The sequence below is a fragment of the Rhinolophus sinicus genome, linkage group LG01, assembly GCF_036562045.2.
Source record: "Rhinolophus sinicus isolate RSC01 linkage group LG01, ASM3656204v1, whole genome shotgun sequence".
In the NCBI taxonomy this organism is placed as follows: domain Eukaryota; kingdom Metazoa; phylum Chordata; class Mammalia; order Chiroptera; family Rhinolophidae; genus Rhinolophus; species Rhinolophus sinicus.
This window is the reverse complement of record NC_133751.1, coordinates 63,013,868-63,031,698: the sequence shown is the minus strand read 5'-3', so window position 1 is coordinate 63,031,698 and position 17,831 is coordinate 63,013,868. Positions and strand designations below refer to the sequence as shown.

Here is a 17,831-nt window from a genome sequence, read left to right as displayed (position 1 = left end):
AATGGTTAGATCATATGGTAGGTGTTTACCAAATTTTTAAAGAAATGGCCAGGCTATTTTCCAAAGAGGTTGGACCATACTACATTCCCACCACCAAACACTTAATTTTGTCAGTCTTTTTAAATTTCAGCCATTCTAATAACTGTGTAGTGTATTTAATTGTTTTTAATTTGCATTCCCTAGTGACTCATGGTGTTGAACCTCTTTTCACATGCTTATTTGCCATCCATATTTCTTCTTTGGTAAAATGTCCAAATCTTGCACTCTTTTTCTTTTTGTTTGTTTTCTTATTATTGAGCTTTTAGTGTTCTTCATGTATTCTGGATATAAGTTCTTTTTTTTTTTAATTTATTTTTTAAATTTATTGGGGTGACAATTGTTAGTAAAATTACATAGATTTCAGGTGTACAATTCTGTATTACATCAATAAATTCTTTATCAGATAGATGATTTGCAAACATTTTCTTCTAGGCTGTGGTTTTCTTTTTATTTTCTTAAGATTCTCTTTGGAAGAGAAGATGTTTTTAATTTTAAGTTCAATTTATCAATACTTTCTTTTATGGTTTGTGCTTTTAGTGTTGTATCTAAGAAATGTTTGCTTATTCCAAGGTTACAAAATTTTTCTCTTATGTTTTCTTTGGGAAATTTTAGTTTTAGGTTTTTACAGTTAGGTCTATGATCCATTTTGAGTTAATAGTGCAAGATGTAGATCAACGTTCATTTTTTCCACGTTAATATCAATGTTCATGTGGATATCCAATTGTGCCAACACCATTTGTTGAAAAGAGTACTGTCCCTTCTCTGCTGAATGTCCTTTGCATCTTTGTTGAAAAGTAGTTTCCCATATATACATAGGTTTATTTCTGTCTTCTATTACGTTTTGTTGATGTATGTGTCTATCGCTACCCAATACCAAACTATCTTCATTACTATAGATTTGTAATAAGTCTTGAAATCAGGTGGTCTTAGTCCTTCAAATTTATTTCTTTTTAAAGTTCTTTTAGCTATTTAGGTCCTTCATATTTCCATATGAATTTTAGAAACAGCTTGTCAATTTATTTCAAAAAAATGCCAGCTGGGCTTATGACTGTGATTAGTCTATATAATTAAGGGAGAATTAACAATACTGAATCTTCCAAACCATGAACACAGTATCTCTCATTTATTTAGAATTTAATTTATCTCAGTAATGTTTTATAGCTTTCAGCATGTAGTTATTTCAAAGTTTGCTAGATTAACAATGTTTTGTACTTTTCAGTGTATAAGTATTTTACATTGTTAGATTTATCCCTAAATATTTCATATTTTTGATGCTATTGTAAATGATATTGTCTTTAATTTTACTTTTCAATTGTCTGTTTTTAGTCTATACTCGTAGAAATGCAGTTGAGTTCTGTACATTTATCTTGTATCATGCAACTTTGCTAAACTCATTTATTAATTCTAGAAGTTTTAAAAGAAATAGATTATTGCATTTTCTACATAGATGATCAGGTCACCTGTGGATAAAGCCATTTCAGTTCTTCCTTTCTAAACTAGGTGCCTTCTACTTCTTTCTTATCTTATTGCACTGGCTAAAATCTCCAGTGTTGAATAAGTGTAGTGAAAGCAGACATCTCATCTTTCTAATCTTAATGGGAAAGCAATCAGTCTTTTACCATTAAAAATGATGTTAGCTATAGGTTTTCCATAGATGTTAGGTTGAGGTAGTTCTCTTCTATTCCTAGTTTGTTGACTTTGTCAGAAATGGATATTGAATCTTGTCAAATGCTTTTTCTCTATTAAGATGATCACATGTTTTTGTCAAGTTGGTAAATACGCTGAATTATACTGATTAATCTTTGGATGTTAAAACCAACCTTGCATTCCTGGAATATACCTCACTCTGTCATGATGCATTATCTTTTTGATATTTGGTTGGACTCAATTTGTTAAAATTTTGTTTAGAATCTTGGAGCTATGCTCATGAGGGATACCATGAGCATAACTTATAGGGTTTTTTGTTAGTTTGTTTTCTTGGAGTTAGGTTTTGATATCAGGGTATTGCTGACCACATAGAATGAGCTAGAAAATGTTCCATTATTTTCAGTGTTTTAGGAGAGTTTGAGTAAAAGAGCAGCAATATAGGCACAGATTAGCTGGGTACCCCTGACTGAGGGTCTCTCACAAGAATGCAGTTAATGGGTCAGCCATGGCTGCAGTCCTCCAAGGCCTGACTGGGGGTTAAATCTGCTTCCAAGCTCATTCACATTGCTGTTAGCAGACCTCAGAAGATCTCTTTTCAGTCTTATTACACGGCCATTAGTTAGCTTCAGATCCTTGCTGGAAACATAACTTCCTTGTCATATGGGCCTCTCCAAAGAGGAGCTCACAACATAGCAGGTGGCTTCCCTCAGAGTGAATGAGTGAAAGAATGAGACAGATCTAAGATGGAAGTCCTAGTGTTTTTGTAATCTTGTCCCAAAAGTGACATCTCACTTATAAGCAAGTCAGTAAGTCCAGCACATACTCAAGGAGAGGGGATTTCACAGAAGGGTAACTATCAGGAGGCTGGAATCATTGAAGAACATCTTAGAGACTGCCTACCATGGTTGTTCTTAATAGTACCTTATTATCCTTCTAATATCTGAGGAATCTTAGGTGATGCTACCTCTCCTTTCCTTACTTGGATAATTATATCTTCTCTCTTTTTTCATGATCACTTCAGCTAGAGGTTGGTCAATTTTATCATTCTTCATAAAGAGCTTTGGTTTCACTGTTTTACCCTGTGTTTTTTTGTTTTCTATTTTATCAATTTCTACTCTGATCTTTATTATTTCCTTTCTTGCACTTACTTTGGGGACTCATTTGCCCTTTTTTTTTTTTTTTTTCCTGTTTTGTAAAGCAGATATTTCTTCTTTTCTAACATGGAGTTCAGTGCTATAATCACCGCCCCCCTCCCACCACCACCAAAGTACTGCTTTAATAGCAGCCAACATTATTTTGATACGCTGTGTTTTCATTTTCATTCCATTGAAAATACTTTGTACTTTTTCTTTTGATTTCTTCCTTGACCATGAGTTATTTTAAAATGTTCTATTTAGTTTCCAAATCTTTCAGGTTTTTCCATAGATCTTTCAGTTACGGATTTCTAATTTAATTCCACTGTGGTCAGAGAACATACTCTGTATCACTTGAATCCTTTTAAATTTAATGATACTTTTCCCATGTCCCAGAATATGTTCTATCTTGGTAAACGTTCCATGTATATTTGAGAAGAATGTGCATTCTACTGGTGTTGGATTATATAAATGTCAATTAGGTCAAGTCGGTTCATGGTCTTATTCAAGTTTTCTATATCTTTACTGATTTTCTCTTGTAGACTACATTGTAAAATTTTACCAAAAAAATGCAGTATCTGCAACTGAACTTGAACATTACTATATTATTTTCTTTCATTAAAATATTTTTCTTTCCTATGGCACACGCATGAGTGTGCATGTGTGCACACACACATAACCACAAGTTTAGAGACCACAGAACTGGAACAAAATGAAGCATCTAATTGTGATGCTTTGCCTTTGAACAAATTTTGTTATTTAAGAAAGCACTTTTGAAACTGGGTTATCTTCTCTTTCCTTGTTTGACCTTGTAAGCTACTTAATTGCAAAATGTGTTTTTTTCACAGTGCCTCTTAATATTTTATTCTTCATGCCTAGTCATGCTGCCACTGCAAGCAAGACAGGCAGCAAATACAGTTGTTCCCACTATAAGACTGTATACAAGTGTTCCTATTTTAACAGGATATATAAATGCTTTCAAAATCTGGCATTCTACAAAACTGTATAAAGAGAATATATTATGGGAAAGACAGTATGAGACCATAACATTTGAAACATATTTAACTTCATAACCAGAATACCAATAAAAATAATAATTAACCCTATTAAAATACTAGCACTCAGTAAATGTCCACTACCATTTATTTGTTCCCAGGATCATACCATGTTTCCCCGAAAATAAGACCTAGCCAGACAATCAGCTCTAACATGTCTTTTGGAGCAAAAATTAATATAAGACCCAGTCTTATTTTACTATAAGACCAGGAATATAATAATATAATATAATATAATATAATATAATATAATATAATATAATATAATATAATATAATATAATATAATATAATATAATATAATATAATACCAGGTCTTATTTTACTACAATATAAGACCAGATATAATGTAATGTAATGTAATGTAATATAATATAATATTATATTATATTATATTATATTATATTATATTATATTATATTATAATACTGGGTCTTATTTTACTACAAGACTGGGTATAATATAATATAATACCGAGTCTTATATTAATTTTTGCTTCAAAAGATGCATTAGAGCTGATTATCCGGCTAGGTCTTCTTTTCAGGGAAACATGGTAGATGATGGTTGTAGACTTAAATCTGCAGGATGTAGGTCCTCAAGGGTATTCACCTCCAATAAATAACATTGTTATCAAAATCTGCTCTGGGTTTGTGCTTTTTTTAATAATCAATTGTTTTTAAACACAGGAATGTTCTCTGTTTCTTCATTTATTCCTACAGCTTCACCAGATAGCTTCATGTTGTAGGAAGGATACGAGTTCTTGAACGCCATTAAACCAGCCACTACTCGTTGTAAGACAAGGCAGTGCCACAGTATTCTTAGCTTAAGGCTTCCTTCTTTAACTGTAAGAAAGCTTGTCTTTGAATTCTTTAAATCATTGATTTTTCTAGGAAAACATTATACATGAACCAATGATATCGTTTTCTTATTTGCTGATCAGTTATTAGTTTGCATTATAGAAATGTGTTGCAGGTGAAAAGACTGTACTCCATAGTTCTCTAACTTTAATACGTGTGGTTTTCCTAGTCATTTTCTTGGCAGCATCCACCGTTGGGATTAAAATCTCCTTCCTCCCAGGATCACTGAAAAGGTATTTACTAAGCACCTATTATGTTCCTGAGTCTGCTCTAAATGTTGAAGACAATGGTGAGCACGACAGACAAGGTCCCTGTGTTCATAGTCTTTATATTCTGGTGGGGGATACAGATGATCAAAAGGTAAATCAATAAATATGGTAATACCAGAGAGTTATCCTTGCTATGAAGAAAATAAAACAGTGATGGGATATAGAATGAGATGTAGGGGCTGGGTGACCATCGGGTAGAGAGGCTACTTTAGATAAGATGACCAGGGAAGGCTTCTCTGAAGAGGTGACATTTGAGCCAAGACCTATACAATGATAAGGAATTAGGCATGGGAAGATCTGGAGAAGACCATTAGGCGGTGGGAACAGAGGGAGACAATAAGCCAAAGGCCTTGAGATAGGAGTAGGCTTGGTGTATTTGAGGAACAGAACGAAAAGTGGCTGAAGCAGCTTCAGGGGTATACTCAGGACTGAGTGCCACACAGCATCACTGTCCCGTTGCGGCTGACCCAGCAGATCAAGTCACTGCTGCTTACCAATTCCATGTCCTCCGTGACTCAAACGGCCAATAGCACCCCAAAATGCCTGCTAGAGAAATTCAACTGACTGACCCTCATCCTGAGTGACAAACTCAGGTAATGGAGCAAAACACACTTGACCACCACAAAGTGTAAGGCTGGAGTGGGGCCAGAGGAGTGTGGCCTCTCTGCTGGAGCTGTTGAAATCTGCTATAGGCTCTATCCAGAAATACAGCTGTGGGCTAGGGAGCGAGGCCTGGGACTGCTGGAGCAGAGGGAGGGTACAGAGTATTGGAGTGGAAAAGACGGGGTGGTCTGTGAGGGCAGGATCGAATAGCAGTGAAGGCAAGATTCTGCAAGTCCCTTCAGGAAAACGTTATCATTTTGTTTCTTTTGTCATCCCTGGGAGCTGTAGATTCTTACCCTAATGAGCCAGCGGCTTTCCAACCAGGCACGATTGTCCAGCAGAACAGCCAGGTAGTAGGGCTTCACTATTTTTGCAAAAACTTTATCCCACCCAGACTGGTTCCAACTGTGCGGCTATAAACTCTAGTGTTGCTTTGGAATATTTCCCTACATGTTCTCTGTTTTTAATACAAGTACCTCATCTTCTTAGAAGGATCGTACTGTCCTTTTGAGGAGAGATTCTTCACTCTCTGTTTTTTTGGGATCCTTGTAATATTAAATAGTTAGCACAATAGGCTAGATCGTTCTCCTTCTCAAGAGGAAACGATACTGCAAGGCCAGGACCATTTGGGCGGAGGCAGGGAGGGAACTTCTTACATAGCTTAATGCCACAGTAGCAGACAAGCTAGCAGCTCATGGTGCCAAAATGATACTAACACTCAGGGTTTCATGATTCAGGCGATGGGAGATGAAACTCGGCATGGGGCTGCTTACCTGTTCTTCCTGCAGCGAATTGTGAAGCCAAGAAAGAAGACTATCAGAAGAAGTCCACAGCTGAGAAAAGTCCAAACAATACCCAAGAGGACAGGAGATAATGAAGAAATGGTCTTACCGCTGGGATGGGAAGAGGTCTGAGAACAGAATAAAGAGAAGCTGTTAGGAATGAAGGCTCTTCTATAGATCAAACACGAACTGCCCCATCATCACCAAAGCATTTCCTCCTCCCCCTCCCCCCACCTCCTCCACCAACGACATGTATGTCTGAGCAGCCCTGACATCCCATGGCTGCTTACTTACAATTGTTGTCTTGCAGAGATCATGAATTGGTCTCGGATCCAGCTCCTGGCCAGGAAAACTGTCACATAATTCAGAGCAGTTTATTTCAGACTCCATGTCATCACATGTCCCTCTTGGTGAGTGCTTTTGCAGTATCGGTTACCCGCTGGTAGTTAACCAGCAGATCTTTGACTGAAACACAAGAGCAACTCAAATCTTTTCTTCAGAGGCACCATGGCTCTTGGCTCAGAATCTGGGATGAACAACCCATGCAGATGGAAGTGAAGGGTTATTTCATTAAGCTCCTTCATCGGCCACCCTCCAGGCTGTCCTGCTCCCCTGTTGTCAGTCCACACCATGTGAGCCAGGAGTGGGCATCTTAGTAACAGGTTACACAAAGTGATGAATCTGGCTTGCCACCAGATGGCAGTCACTGCTCCAAGTACTCAACACAGGTCCTGAAGGAAAGGAAAGCAATTAATCCTGTTAACAAACAAATTATACATATACAGAAACATATACATATATGTGCAAATGGCTTAGGAGAGGTTTAAAATATTTTCTATATTTTAATTATATAGTTATATTTTTATTATATATAGTTATATACTTTATTATATATAACAAAGGTTTAAAATAGAATATACGAGTATATTTAAATAAATACATTTTAAACCTCTTTAATAAGCAGTACTTTAAAAACAAAGACAAAGCACATCTGAAGCTTTATGTAGATATAAAGCTCTACAGTGTCTCTTCAGATCCTTTTTATGGCCCAGCACTGTAAAAACTTGAGTTTAGACATGTGAGGTACATTGTCCTTTTTTGCCTACTGGGAAATCCCCTGCCTTGCCAAGACCTTTCCATGCAACACATGGCTTAAGCTCCGCCTGACCCTGGTGGTGGCGGGCTCTGGTGCTGCATGAGTCTGCACGTAATATCTACCGGTCTCTCCAGTTCTCGGTCTCTCAGAGAGCGGAGAAACGCTCTATGTCCAGTCAGCTGGGAGCACAGAAAGACAAGCAAGCCCTTTGGCAAGAGGTTTTTGTTTGCTTGTTTTAAAATTCTTAGAAGTGGGATAGGCTACTCAGGTAATAGGGAGAGAAACTGAGGTCTCTAGGAATGAGTGAGTGTCCTGATGATAGCATTATTTCTCTGAGGAGATGCTTGCAATATGAATATCGTGATGTAAAAAAGAAGCTCTACCTTGCAGAACAAAAGTTGAAATGCAAAAAAGCTCCAGTTAGCCCCGGCAGACAAGGTAGATATGTCCCTAACTCTTTAAAGCAATCTATCCCTTAATACAGAAAACAGATTTGAAATTTTGCTGGTGGGAATTTAAAAGAGGCTGCCACTTCTGCTTTGTGTTTTTGAAACAGCTTAGCACAGCTTTCTTTCATTGTGGAGAAAAATTGGAAGAGGAAAAAAAATATCAATGATTATTTCAGTAGCCACAGAATATGGGACTTGTGTTTAAGCCAGAACAATAGTGACAGGTGTAGTATGCCATCTTTGGATTCTGCGTGTTTAGGCACGAACAATATAGCACCAGGTGCTGCCCATTGATTGGACTCTCATATGGTCCTGAATTATTTACTAGATTCATTACAATGAAATCCCAAGAGACCTAAGAGCCACTATACTATCTCTTGTCAAGACATTTAAATTCTTGTGCAGTCTAGTCAGATTACTCAATGAAAAATTAAGAAGGAAATATATTATGAAGTCATAACGATAAACACCATTTATTTTAGCATTTTAAGAAAAGTAAACATAAACACATGACTATTTGCATCCTGATTTAATTGAAATTGCTGAAAATACCTTTTTTTCCTTTCCTTCTACTTAAAATTAGACACCCCCGATTGTGCCTTCTAGAACAGAGCCACATTGTAAGACACAGGGAGGCCTATACTACAGAGTGGATTGGAAGGTATATTTTTCCTCTATATTTCCCTTTTAATCATACTGGCAAATGAATACAGTTATACGAGTATTTGAGTCATTATCAAGTCCATGTTTTTATATCCTTAAATCACATTGAAGTTTACACCAGTGTGTGTGTGTTTGTGTGTGCGCGCACACATACGTGTGTGTAAACACCTCATTTTCTCACTACAACAGCATCATGTGAGGTAAACAATACCAATTCTCATAACATACAAGATGTTGGACAGAATTCTCAGGAAAGTCATATCTTAGTAGGGGAACTAAATTAACCCTAGACTAGAAGCTACTCTGGACCTGTCCTAATAATGCTTAAAAGAAAGCCTCAAAAGGATCAAGTTGATCCACAAAGAAACTCAACTGCATTCTAGAACACAACCCAATGCTCTTTAAAGGACTACGACAAGATCCAGCACTCAACAACATAAAATTCAAAAATGTCCATCATCTAATAAAAAATTACCAGGTATGCAAAGAAACAAAAACATAACCTATAACCATACATTTTTAAAATCAATAAAAAATAAAGAGAAATAACAGAAATGATACAACAAACACATAAGGACATTAAAACAACTATTATAAACATGCTCAAAGATATAAAACACAACATAAACAAAAAGAGAAAAATGAATGATATAAAAAAGACCCAAATAAAATTCTAGAGATAAAATATAATTATGAAATTAAAAATACACTAAATTAGACACTGTAAAAATAAAATATTGGTTACCTTAAAGACAAAACAATAGAAATTATCCATAATGAAGCATAGAGAGAAAAATGATTGATAAAAGTGGACATAGCCTCAGTTACTTATGGAACAAATAGCATGTGGTCTAACATATATGTAACTAGAGTTCTGGGTGTTAAGGGGGGGAATAGAAAAAATATTTGAAAGAAATAATGACCAAAAAAATTTACATTTGATGAAAAGTATAAACCTGTAGATCTAAGAAGCTCAACCAACCCCAAGAAAATTAAGTATTAAAATGCGCACACACACACACACACACACACCAAGTCATATCCTAATGAAATTACTGAACACCAGTAATAAAGATAAAATCTTAGATGCAGCCAAATTATGTACAGAGGAACAACAGTAAGACTTAAAACAGACTTCACATTTGAAATTATATAAGCCAGAGGAGAATGGAATGACACCTTTAAAGTGCTGAAAGAAAAAAAAAAGTCACCCCAGAATACAATACCCAGTGCAAATGTCTTTTAGAAATGAAGGTAAAATAATTTTTAGACAAAGAAAATCTGAGAAATATGCACTGTAAGAAATGTTAGAGGAAGTTCTTCAGGCAGAAGGAAAAGGACACCAGATGCAATCTGTATCTATACAAAGGAATGAGGGGTGCAGTACATGTTAATGTGTGGGTAAATGTAAAAAGATCGTGTTTTTTTATTTTTTTTATTTTTAAAGCTATGCTCATAAGCATATACCTACTGGAAAAATACACATACACTGAATGCTCCTTTAACCCACTTCACCTGTGTCATTTCATTTTTCACACACAGCTGCCTTGGTTCACATTCGCACTGCTCGCTGTGTTGGTGTCTGCATTACCAATAATAAAGATGAATCATACAAGGCTTCCAAAGCCATGATGTGATAAGATGAATGTGTAAGGGGATGATGTATACACATGAATGCAGAACTCCTTGGCCACACATTCCCTTTCCCCCGCAAAACACTGTGGCTGCCAATATTCATTCCGTTTAGTAAATATTTCTTTGAGCTCCAACAGTAGGACAGGCACTGTTCTAGGCACCTGAAATATATTATCTTGAAATAATTTGTATTACATTGAGGGGAGTCAAACAATAATCAGTGGACATAATACCTAAATAAATTAATATTTTGAAGGTGCTGAGGACAATGGAGAAAAAGGTAGATTAGGGCAAGAGCATCTGGGAAGGACCGAGGGGCAGTGAAGCAATTTTAAATCAGGTTTCCAGGTTTGGCCACATAAGCCTAAAAAATTAAAGGCTGATTCTGTAGTGAAAATTATGACAGCTTTCCAAATTAATCTTTCTCCTGTTATTGCAGAAAATGAGAAGTAGTGATGATAAAAAAAAAATGACTATTGCAAACTAAATTCGGGGAGGATCTGCGTCTTCCCTTTTCTTCAGCAATTTCTCACACTTCAGGTGATAAATTCTCATACTTCAGGTGAGAAATTCTCACACTCACACTAAATACTCTTAGAGTATATAGAGCTCTCCATTTAGGACCAGCTCCACCATCTACAGACCCTTCCCATCCTTACCTGAACTTTCCCTCTTTGATCGAGTTCCATTAGATGTTCATACTTCAGTGATTCCTGAGAGTTTTCCTTTGTTGCCCTGGTGTGCAGTTGTGTTTAAAATTGTTTTTTAATTCATAGGTATCTTTAAAACTCAGAAAAGTACAAGGAAGAAAATAACAACACCCAGAATTAAGCATGAATTCTTGGCATATTCATTCCAGGCCACTGCTCCCACCCATCAGAACTGCTCTCCCGAGGGAACTCACTCTATTGTTCTTGTATAAATAATATTTGTTATTTTAAATAAGGAGTATTTCCATTTTACAAAAATAATAAGGAATATCTATATATGCTATGATTTCCAGGATATATTGTTAAAAAAAAAAAAAAGCAAGATGCAAAAAAAACCCCCAAAAACATATATGCTGCCTTTTGTGTAAGAAAGATGAAATTCATACAGGTCATTGGCTTATTTTCAAAACCAAACATTGGAAGAATAAAAGCATTACCTATAAGAGGAGGAAAAGAACAACAGGGGAGGGGCAGGGAGGAAACAGACCTCTCAATGTTTATAGTTTTGACTCTGAAGCCATGTAAATATTGTACTTAAAAACAAAACTAAATCAAAAAGAAGAAAATCGACCTCTAAAAATTAAAAACAAATGGAAATAAGTGAACCTAACTATATCAAGTTGATGGCATGACCACATAGACAAGAATTATTTTAAGTAACAGGAACTTGATTATACATTCTAAGGACAAAAAATACCCACAAAGAAATCTTAAACTGCTTTAAGTGGGCATTGCTCCTATTTTACATATATGGATACACACACATACACATACACACATATAAGTATCTATTAGATAAAGCAAATAAGTAATTATATTCATGTCATTGAGAAGTAAGATTTTCAAAGTGAGAGAGAAGAGATACACATATAAAATAAGTAAAAAATTTTCAATCTTTAATTTAAATGGGAAATATGAGTATGGACTCAGAATTTATTTATTTCTAAAACATTCCTATTTCCTAGTCTGTTAACTGGCTCGGAAGTAATTACACCCCAGTAACAATAAACACTCCAACTGCCCAGATTAGGATCTTTAAAACCACTTTCCACTAAACGGAATCAGTGTTCTTTAGCAAAATGGACAATTTAATTTTTGGTGCTGGAAATAAACATACAACATAAATCTGGGACGTCTTGTCATACCAGAAAATAAAAAAGTATCAGAGGCCACAGTCATGTCAAAAGGATACAGGAATCAAATGGCTCTCCCGCTGGCCAATGAAAGGGTAATTTCATCATCATAAAAGAATAATTGTAATGCACTGCAACATATATGGTACATAACAGATACTCAATTCATGCTTACGGAATGAATGAATATAGCCTTAGAGATATTAATAGACTATTTTTGAGGGTATGGTCTATAACACTGACTTAGTGGTCCCTCCATGAGAACACATGGTATAATTTCTCTTCCTCTCAAATATCAAGATAAGTTTATCTTCTTCTGGAACATTTTTATGTCACGAATAGTCTGTTTCTCTCTTTGTTGGCTGCTGGGAAGTTCAGAATCAAATACGACTCACTTATAGCAACTGTGCAGTGTTAGGTATCTCTGCCTCGTGTTATCATCCTATGTCTATTTTCCCTTTGTCCTGATTTCCTTACCTCTCTACTTTTCATCCCACTATATGTTTTATACTATTAGGTTGGTGCAAAAGTCATGTGGTTTTTGCAATTATTTTTAACCTTTTAAACTGCAATTACTTTTGCACCAACCTAAGAAAAGCAGGAAAAAGGACAATTGGAGTAATAGGGATGTTTCTATCCAATATGAGCAAATATTGAAGTACCTCAGACTCAGGCTACCCACTAAGAGAGATACGACAGAACCACATGCAAATGCATCAGAAATGTATCTTTTCAAATCACCACCACCAACAGCACTGGCCGAGATGTTCACTAAGGTTCCTTCTGGTACCACTGTTGTTGGAGGTATTAGCTCTCCATTAACTGTGCTAATGTAGGCAGCAGATACATGGAGAATTATAAACAGCAGGGAATGTAAAATGCATTTCTAATTACCTTTGAATGCATGTGTTATGTTCTGGTAGCAGATTTACAAACATCCTGAATATGGATCACCTGTACTAACAGAAAAATTAACTTCCATTCCCTGAACATACATTGCTTTTTGTGGGGGCAGCAGGCAGGTACAAGCAAGGCAGAGGGGATTCAACCTCCCCTAAGACCTCCTGCCACATACTCATAGATCCTCAACATAGAAGATGGCTCACAGTTGCACATACTTTCTAGGAGAACATGGGCATGAGATTAGGGTGGGAAAGTATTGCATATATAGGACGAGATAATTCAGTCAGGGAAAGAAGGTGAAGTCACAGAATGGTGGGGCATAAAGTCCAATCTCTTCATTTTAGGGTCAAGGAAACAGCTCCATAGAGGTTGAGAGGCTCAGGGTCCCATAGGGAGTGTAGGAACAGAAACTAGGTCTCCCAAGTTCAGTGCTCTTTCTATACTACTTTACAGGACCTGTTGAGGAAGTTAAGGTTGGCCTTTCACCCATTTGGGGCAGCTGGGGCAGAGGCCTGGACTTGGGGAGCAGGCAGAGCCATAGAGGTCACAGCTCTAAAGCTTAGAAGTTTGTGGAGGAGGTCCAAGAGAGAAGAAGAACACACCGTGTTTCCCCGAAAATAAGACCTAGCCGGACCATCAGCTCTAATGCATCTTTTGAAGCAAACATTAATATAAGACCTGGTCTTATTTTACTATAAGACAGGGTGTAATATAATATAATACCGGGTCTTATATTAATGTTTGCTTCAAAAGACGCATTAGAGCTGATGGTCTGGCTAGGTCTTATTTTCGGGAAAACACTGCAGTAGAAGGAGAAAGACTATTCTATTGGGAAAGTATAAGTTTTGGATCTTGTACATTTTCTTCCCAACAATATAAAGTGGACTGAATTAATCTGTTTCTCAGTATCTCACATTTGCCTTATAAAATAGGGAGAGATGATAAAAGTTCCCTTTTAAAGCGTCTGAAGTGCCTCCAATTAAGGTTTCCCCATACTTTTATGGTTTCTGAATAACCACCCCCAGGAACCCTGGAGCAGGGATTCTTGATTCACCAGAGGGAAGAGCAGGGGCAGTAGAGATGGCTGCTCCAAACACATCAGTCTCAGGGGATTTTAAAAGCATTGTGGACTCACTGGTGTCCCTTGGCAGGAGTGGGAGGTGGGTGGGGTGGGGTAAGAAGAGCAAACTTGATTCATTCCCTTAGTCTAGTGCGGAACTTAAAGAAAATAAACCTTTGGGATCCTTGGGCTTTGTATGAACTCTTGAACTAGACCACCATTCTTTCCTAATCCCTGTGTTCCAAAGCCTCTCCCCTCCTACGCTTCCCAGCCTGCAGTTAGTGATCTTCCCACAATATGGAGAACATTTTTGCTCAACATTATAGAAAGCTGTACACAACCTTTTAGCTTCATATTACTTGTAACTTTTCTATGCCTAAACCTGATTTCTCCCTTTGTTACACAGCGTTTAAACTTTCCTGGCTACTTGGTAGAATTAAAGTGAATCAGACTGGCTATTGACTTTGGTCGCCCACAGGATTTGGGAAACAGTGCTGTAAATAGTACATTTGCTATGAACAGTCGGTCACTTGAATACAGGGCACATCCCGGAGCCCCTGGGCCAATTCAGCTCTCCAGCCCAGTACCTGGAGTTGGCCTCACTTCACATATCCAGGACCACTGGGTGTAATGAGTGGCACTGCAGTGGACAGAGCTGAGGCTGAGTTTAAGTCTCAGCTCCAACATTTTCTATCTGGGGCTTTTGTTAGTTAACTTTTTTATTTCTTAGATGCCTCAAGGAAATGAGGATAATAACTAGCTATATCTTATAAGTTTCATTAGTGATGAGATCATATGATCTATAAGATGTATGTAAGCTATACATACTAGATCATCAATAAATACGTATTAACTTCTTTCATTTCCATGCAATAGAAGGGTTATCGGTACAGAAGACTTGGGGCACATAACTGAGGTTATCCATCTTGTTTCTCTAAATTTCTTGACAGAATCCCAAGTTCTGAACCATTAATGTATTTCTAACATGAAGAACAATGAACTTTATATGGTACTTAAAATCAGATTTTGTAAGAATAATGAATTACAGATCCCTAATGGTAGAGAACATGTTCATTAATTCAACGAATATTGATTGATCAACTATTATATCCTAGTCACTATGCTAAGAGCTAGGGATGCAGCATGGAACCAGCCAACATGGTTTTGCTCTAGTACCAAGCACAGTACCTGGTATGTAAGTAGGTAATCGATAACCATTTGCTAAAGTGGACTCAGAGACATTTTCAAAACATTATACAGAATAGGAGTTCCAGACTCCTAGGAACAATCCTCAGGACCATCTAGATACTCCTATAACTCAGGAGAATCGGGAGGTTTGATTTGGAAGGAGGGCTGGGACATCCCTCCCTGATACCGCAGAAATATCTCCTGCTTTTTGAGCCCTGACCCAATATGTTTTGCTGACTCGTTCTGTACTCTCAGGTGTAAGCTGACACAACCACACAAACGGGGCTGTCGGTCACTACTGCCTTATAGTCTAGAGACCTGTTATACTCCGCAGTATAACCAGGGACTGTAGTTGGGAATGAAAATAAAACAAAAATCAGCAACATACTAAAACCCTCACCAACTTCCCAGAGCTGTATTGTTACCTAAAAGCACTTAGGTACTATTATGCAAATTATACGTGCTTGATTTCCATAAAAACCAGTCACAAATGTCAATTAGTACTCATTAATATGCAATAAAATTCTCATTCGAAAACTATTAAGAGCCAAGAATGAATTCCACTTGGCTGCCCTCCTTTAATGAGAACTGCTGTGAAGAGCTCAATGCTACGTATTACTCATCAGCGAAACAGTAAGGTGTCTCGACAAATCAAGCTTCAGGCACCAGAAGGACCAGAGAATGATCATTTGAAGGTTTCAGAGGCTGGTTTTGGAAAACTCAAGTTTTATGCTGTTATAGCTGAGACCTCTGTCCTGTTCGGGACTCAGAACGTAGGCTGAGTGGTTTTGTTAACTTCTTACAAATGGAACCACGGTGGTACTGAGCACTCCTTTAAAGGACATTTGTGAGGGTGCCTCACAGTTGGAAAAAGGTAAATAAAACTTGGTTCCTGAGGGTCAGTCTGTTCAGGAGACTGAATATTCCACTCCTCAAAGAAAGCAGAGATCTAAGGCCCTTGGAATTACTGGGGCTCATTTCTGAACGGCCGCCTCGTCATAATTTTTATATGTGAACTTACATGCTGTGTCTCTAAATTCCAATTTCAGTTGGACATAGGATTTCTCTAAACTGTTGTTCACTGTTGCTGCACAACAAAAGACACTTGGGTGAGAGCAATTCAGGCTCTTTGAGGATAAAGATGAAAAATACAAGCTATCAACATTATTAGACTTCATTCTGCAGCCACTTTCTTAACAAACTGTCCTATCTTAACAAACTGTCCTAAACCTGGCCTGAAAATAGGCGGTAAAGAATAGCTTTTCTAAGCATAGTTTAACCCAGTGGTTATCACACTTTAGTGCACATCAGAATCACTTGGAGGCTTCCTTGCCCACCTCCAGATTTCTGACTCAGTAGTAGGGTCTGAGAATTTGCATTTCTAGTAAGTTCCCAGGTGATGCTACAGCTGCTGACCTGGGAATCATACCATAAGAACCCCAGTCCAGCTAAAGGAAATAAAGGGCTTTCGTCAGAGTTTAAACCACATAAACCCTTGGGATAACCTTTAACTTGTTACTTCAAGCTGCTGTGATGAGGCTCACGTACACATTTATAGACCAAGTCATTTGAATTATTTATTTTAAATTAATTTCAAAGAAGTTCTGTTCAGAAATTCGACACAGACTAGCACTCAATTTTTTCATTCTTTAAACCATGATTCTTAAATTTTTTTGTACATGAGATACTGATGAAAGCTCTAGATCAGGGGTGTCCAAACTTTTTTCAACGTTTTTTACCAAGGGCCATATGCGGTAAAATACACAAACAGCCGGGCCACTCACTTGAGGTGAAGTACGTATTGCCTCACCTGGTTCATTTAAGTAAACTAAATATATTTTTGGGATTTGCTGCGGGCCAATTAAAAATGGATTGTGGGCCGCAGTTGGCTCGCGGGCCACAGTTTGGACACCCCTGCTCTAGACATTCTCCTGAAAAACATACAAATACGTAATATTTTACATACAAAATCAGGATGGGTGATCACAGGCCACGCATCAACCTCTCCCTCTAAACCCCAATCATCTCAAATGAGGAGGCTCACTTCAAACCACAAATCAGCTTAAGCCAGGGATTCAAATGTTTTTAAATTAAGTTTCTTTACATTGTTCTCGTAAATCAAATACTTCTTTGTGGCTACTCACCAAAAAAGCACGTGCACTAAGATGATAAAGGCTATGACAAACTCTGTCATCAATTAAGACATTTTAATAATCATTTTTAATGTTTATTCTTTAGTCTAATAATGTTTATCTCTTAATTGGAATAGTATATTTATTCTTAAGATAATTACTGACATAAGTGAGTTAAAAATCTATTATGTTATTATTTGTTTTTTTTCCAACCTGTCCTATGTTCCTTTTCTTGTAGCTTTTACTCTCATTTTCCTATCTATTAGCTTTTTAAAAACAGCTCTATAGAGGTATAAATTACATACAATAAATTGCATATATTTAAAATATTTGAAGTGTCAATTTGGTAACTTTTAACATACTATATATACGCCTGTAAAACCATTCTTTCATTTGAAATAATGAGCAGGTATTGATAGTCCTCTAACTTTGTTCCCTTAAAGGGAAAAAAAAAAAGTTGTTTTGGCTATTTTAGATA

General features: G+C 36.9%; 1 protein-coding gene across 5 annotated transcripts in view; it reads right to left on the bottom strand.

Moving 5' to 3' along the window:
* Positions 1-17,831, bottom strand: part of GPR156 (G protein-coupled receptor 156) — an 89,688-nt gene that overhangs the window by 53,898 nt on the left and 17,959 nt on the right. For 4 of the 5 annotated variants that reach the window (XM_074331469.1, XM_074331479.1, XM_074331477.1 and 1 more), the window contains 2 exons: positions 6,679-7,115; positions 6,376-6,512 (listed from right to left, as the gene is read on the bottom strand). In XM_074331469.1, coding sequence (XP_074187570.1) covers positions 6,376-6,512; positions 6,679-6,774 — 233 coding nt within the window. In that variant the 5' untranslated portion in view covers positions 6,775-7,115. Of the gene's footprint in view, positions 1-6,375; positions 6,513-6,678; positions 7,116-10,886; positions 10,980-17,831 lie in introns of those variants that run through there. The other variant, XM_074331478.1, reaches the window with a different exon arrangement.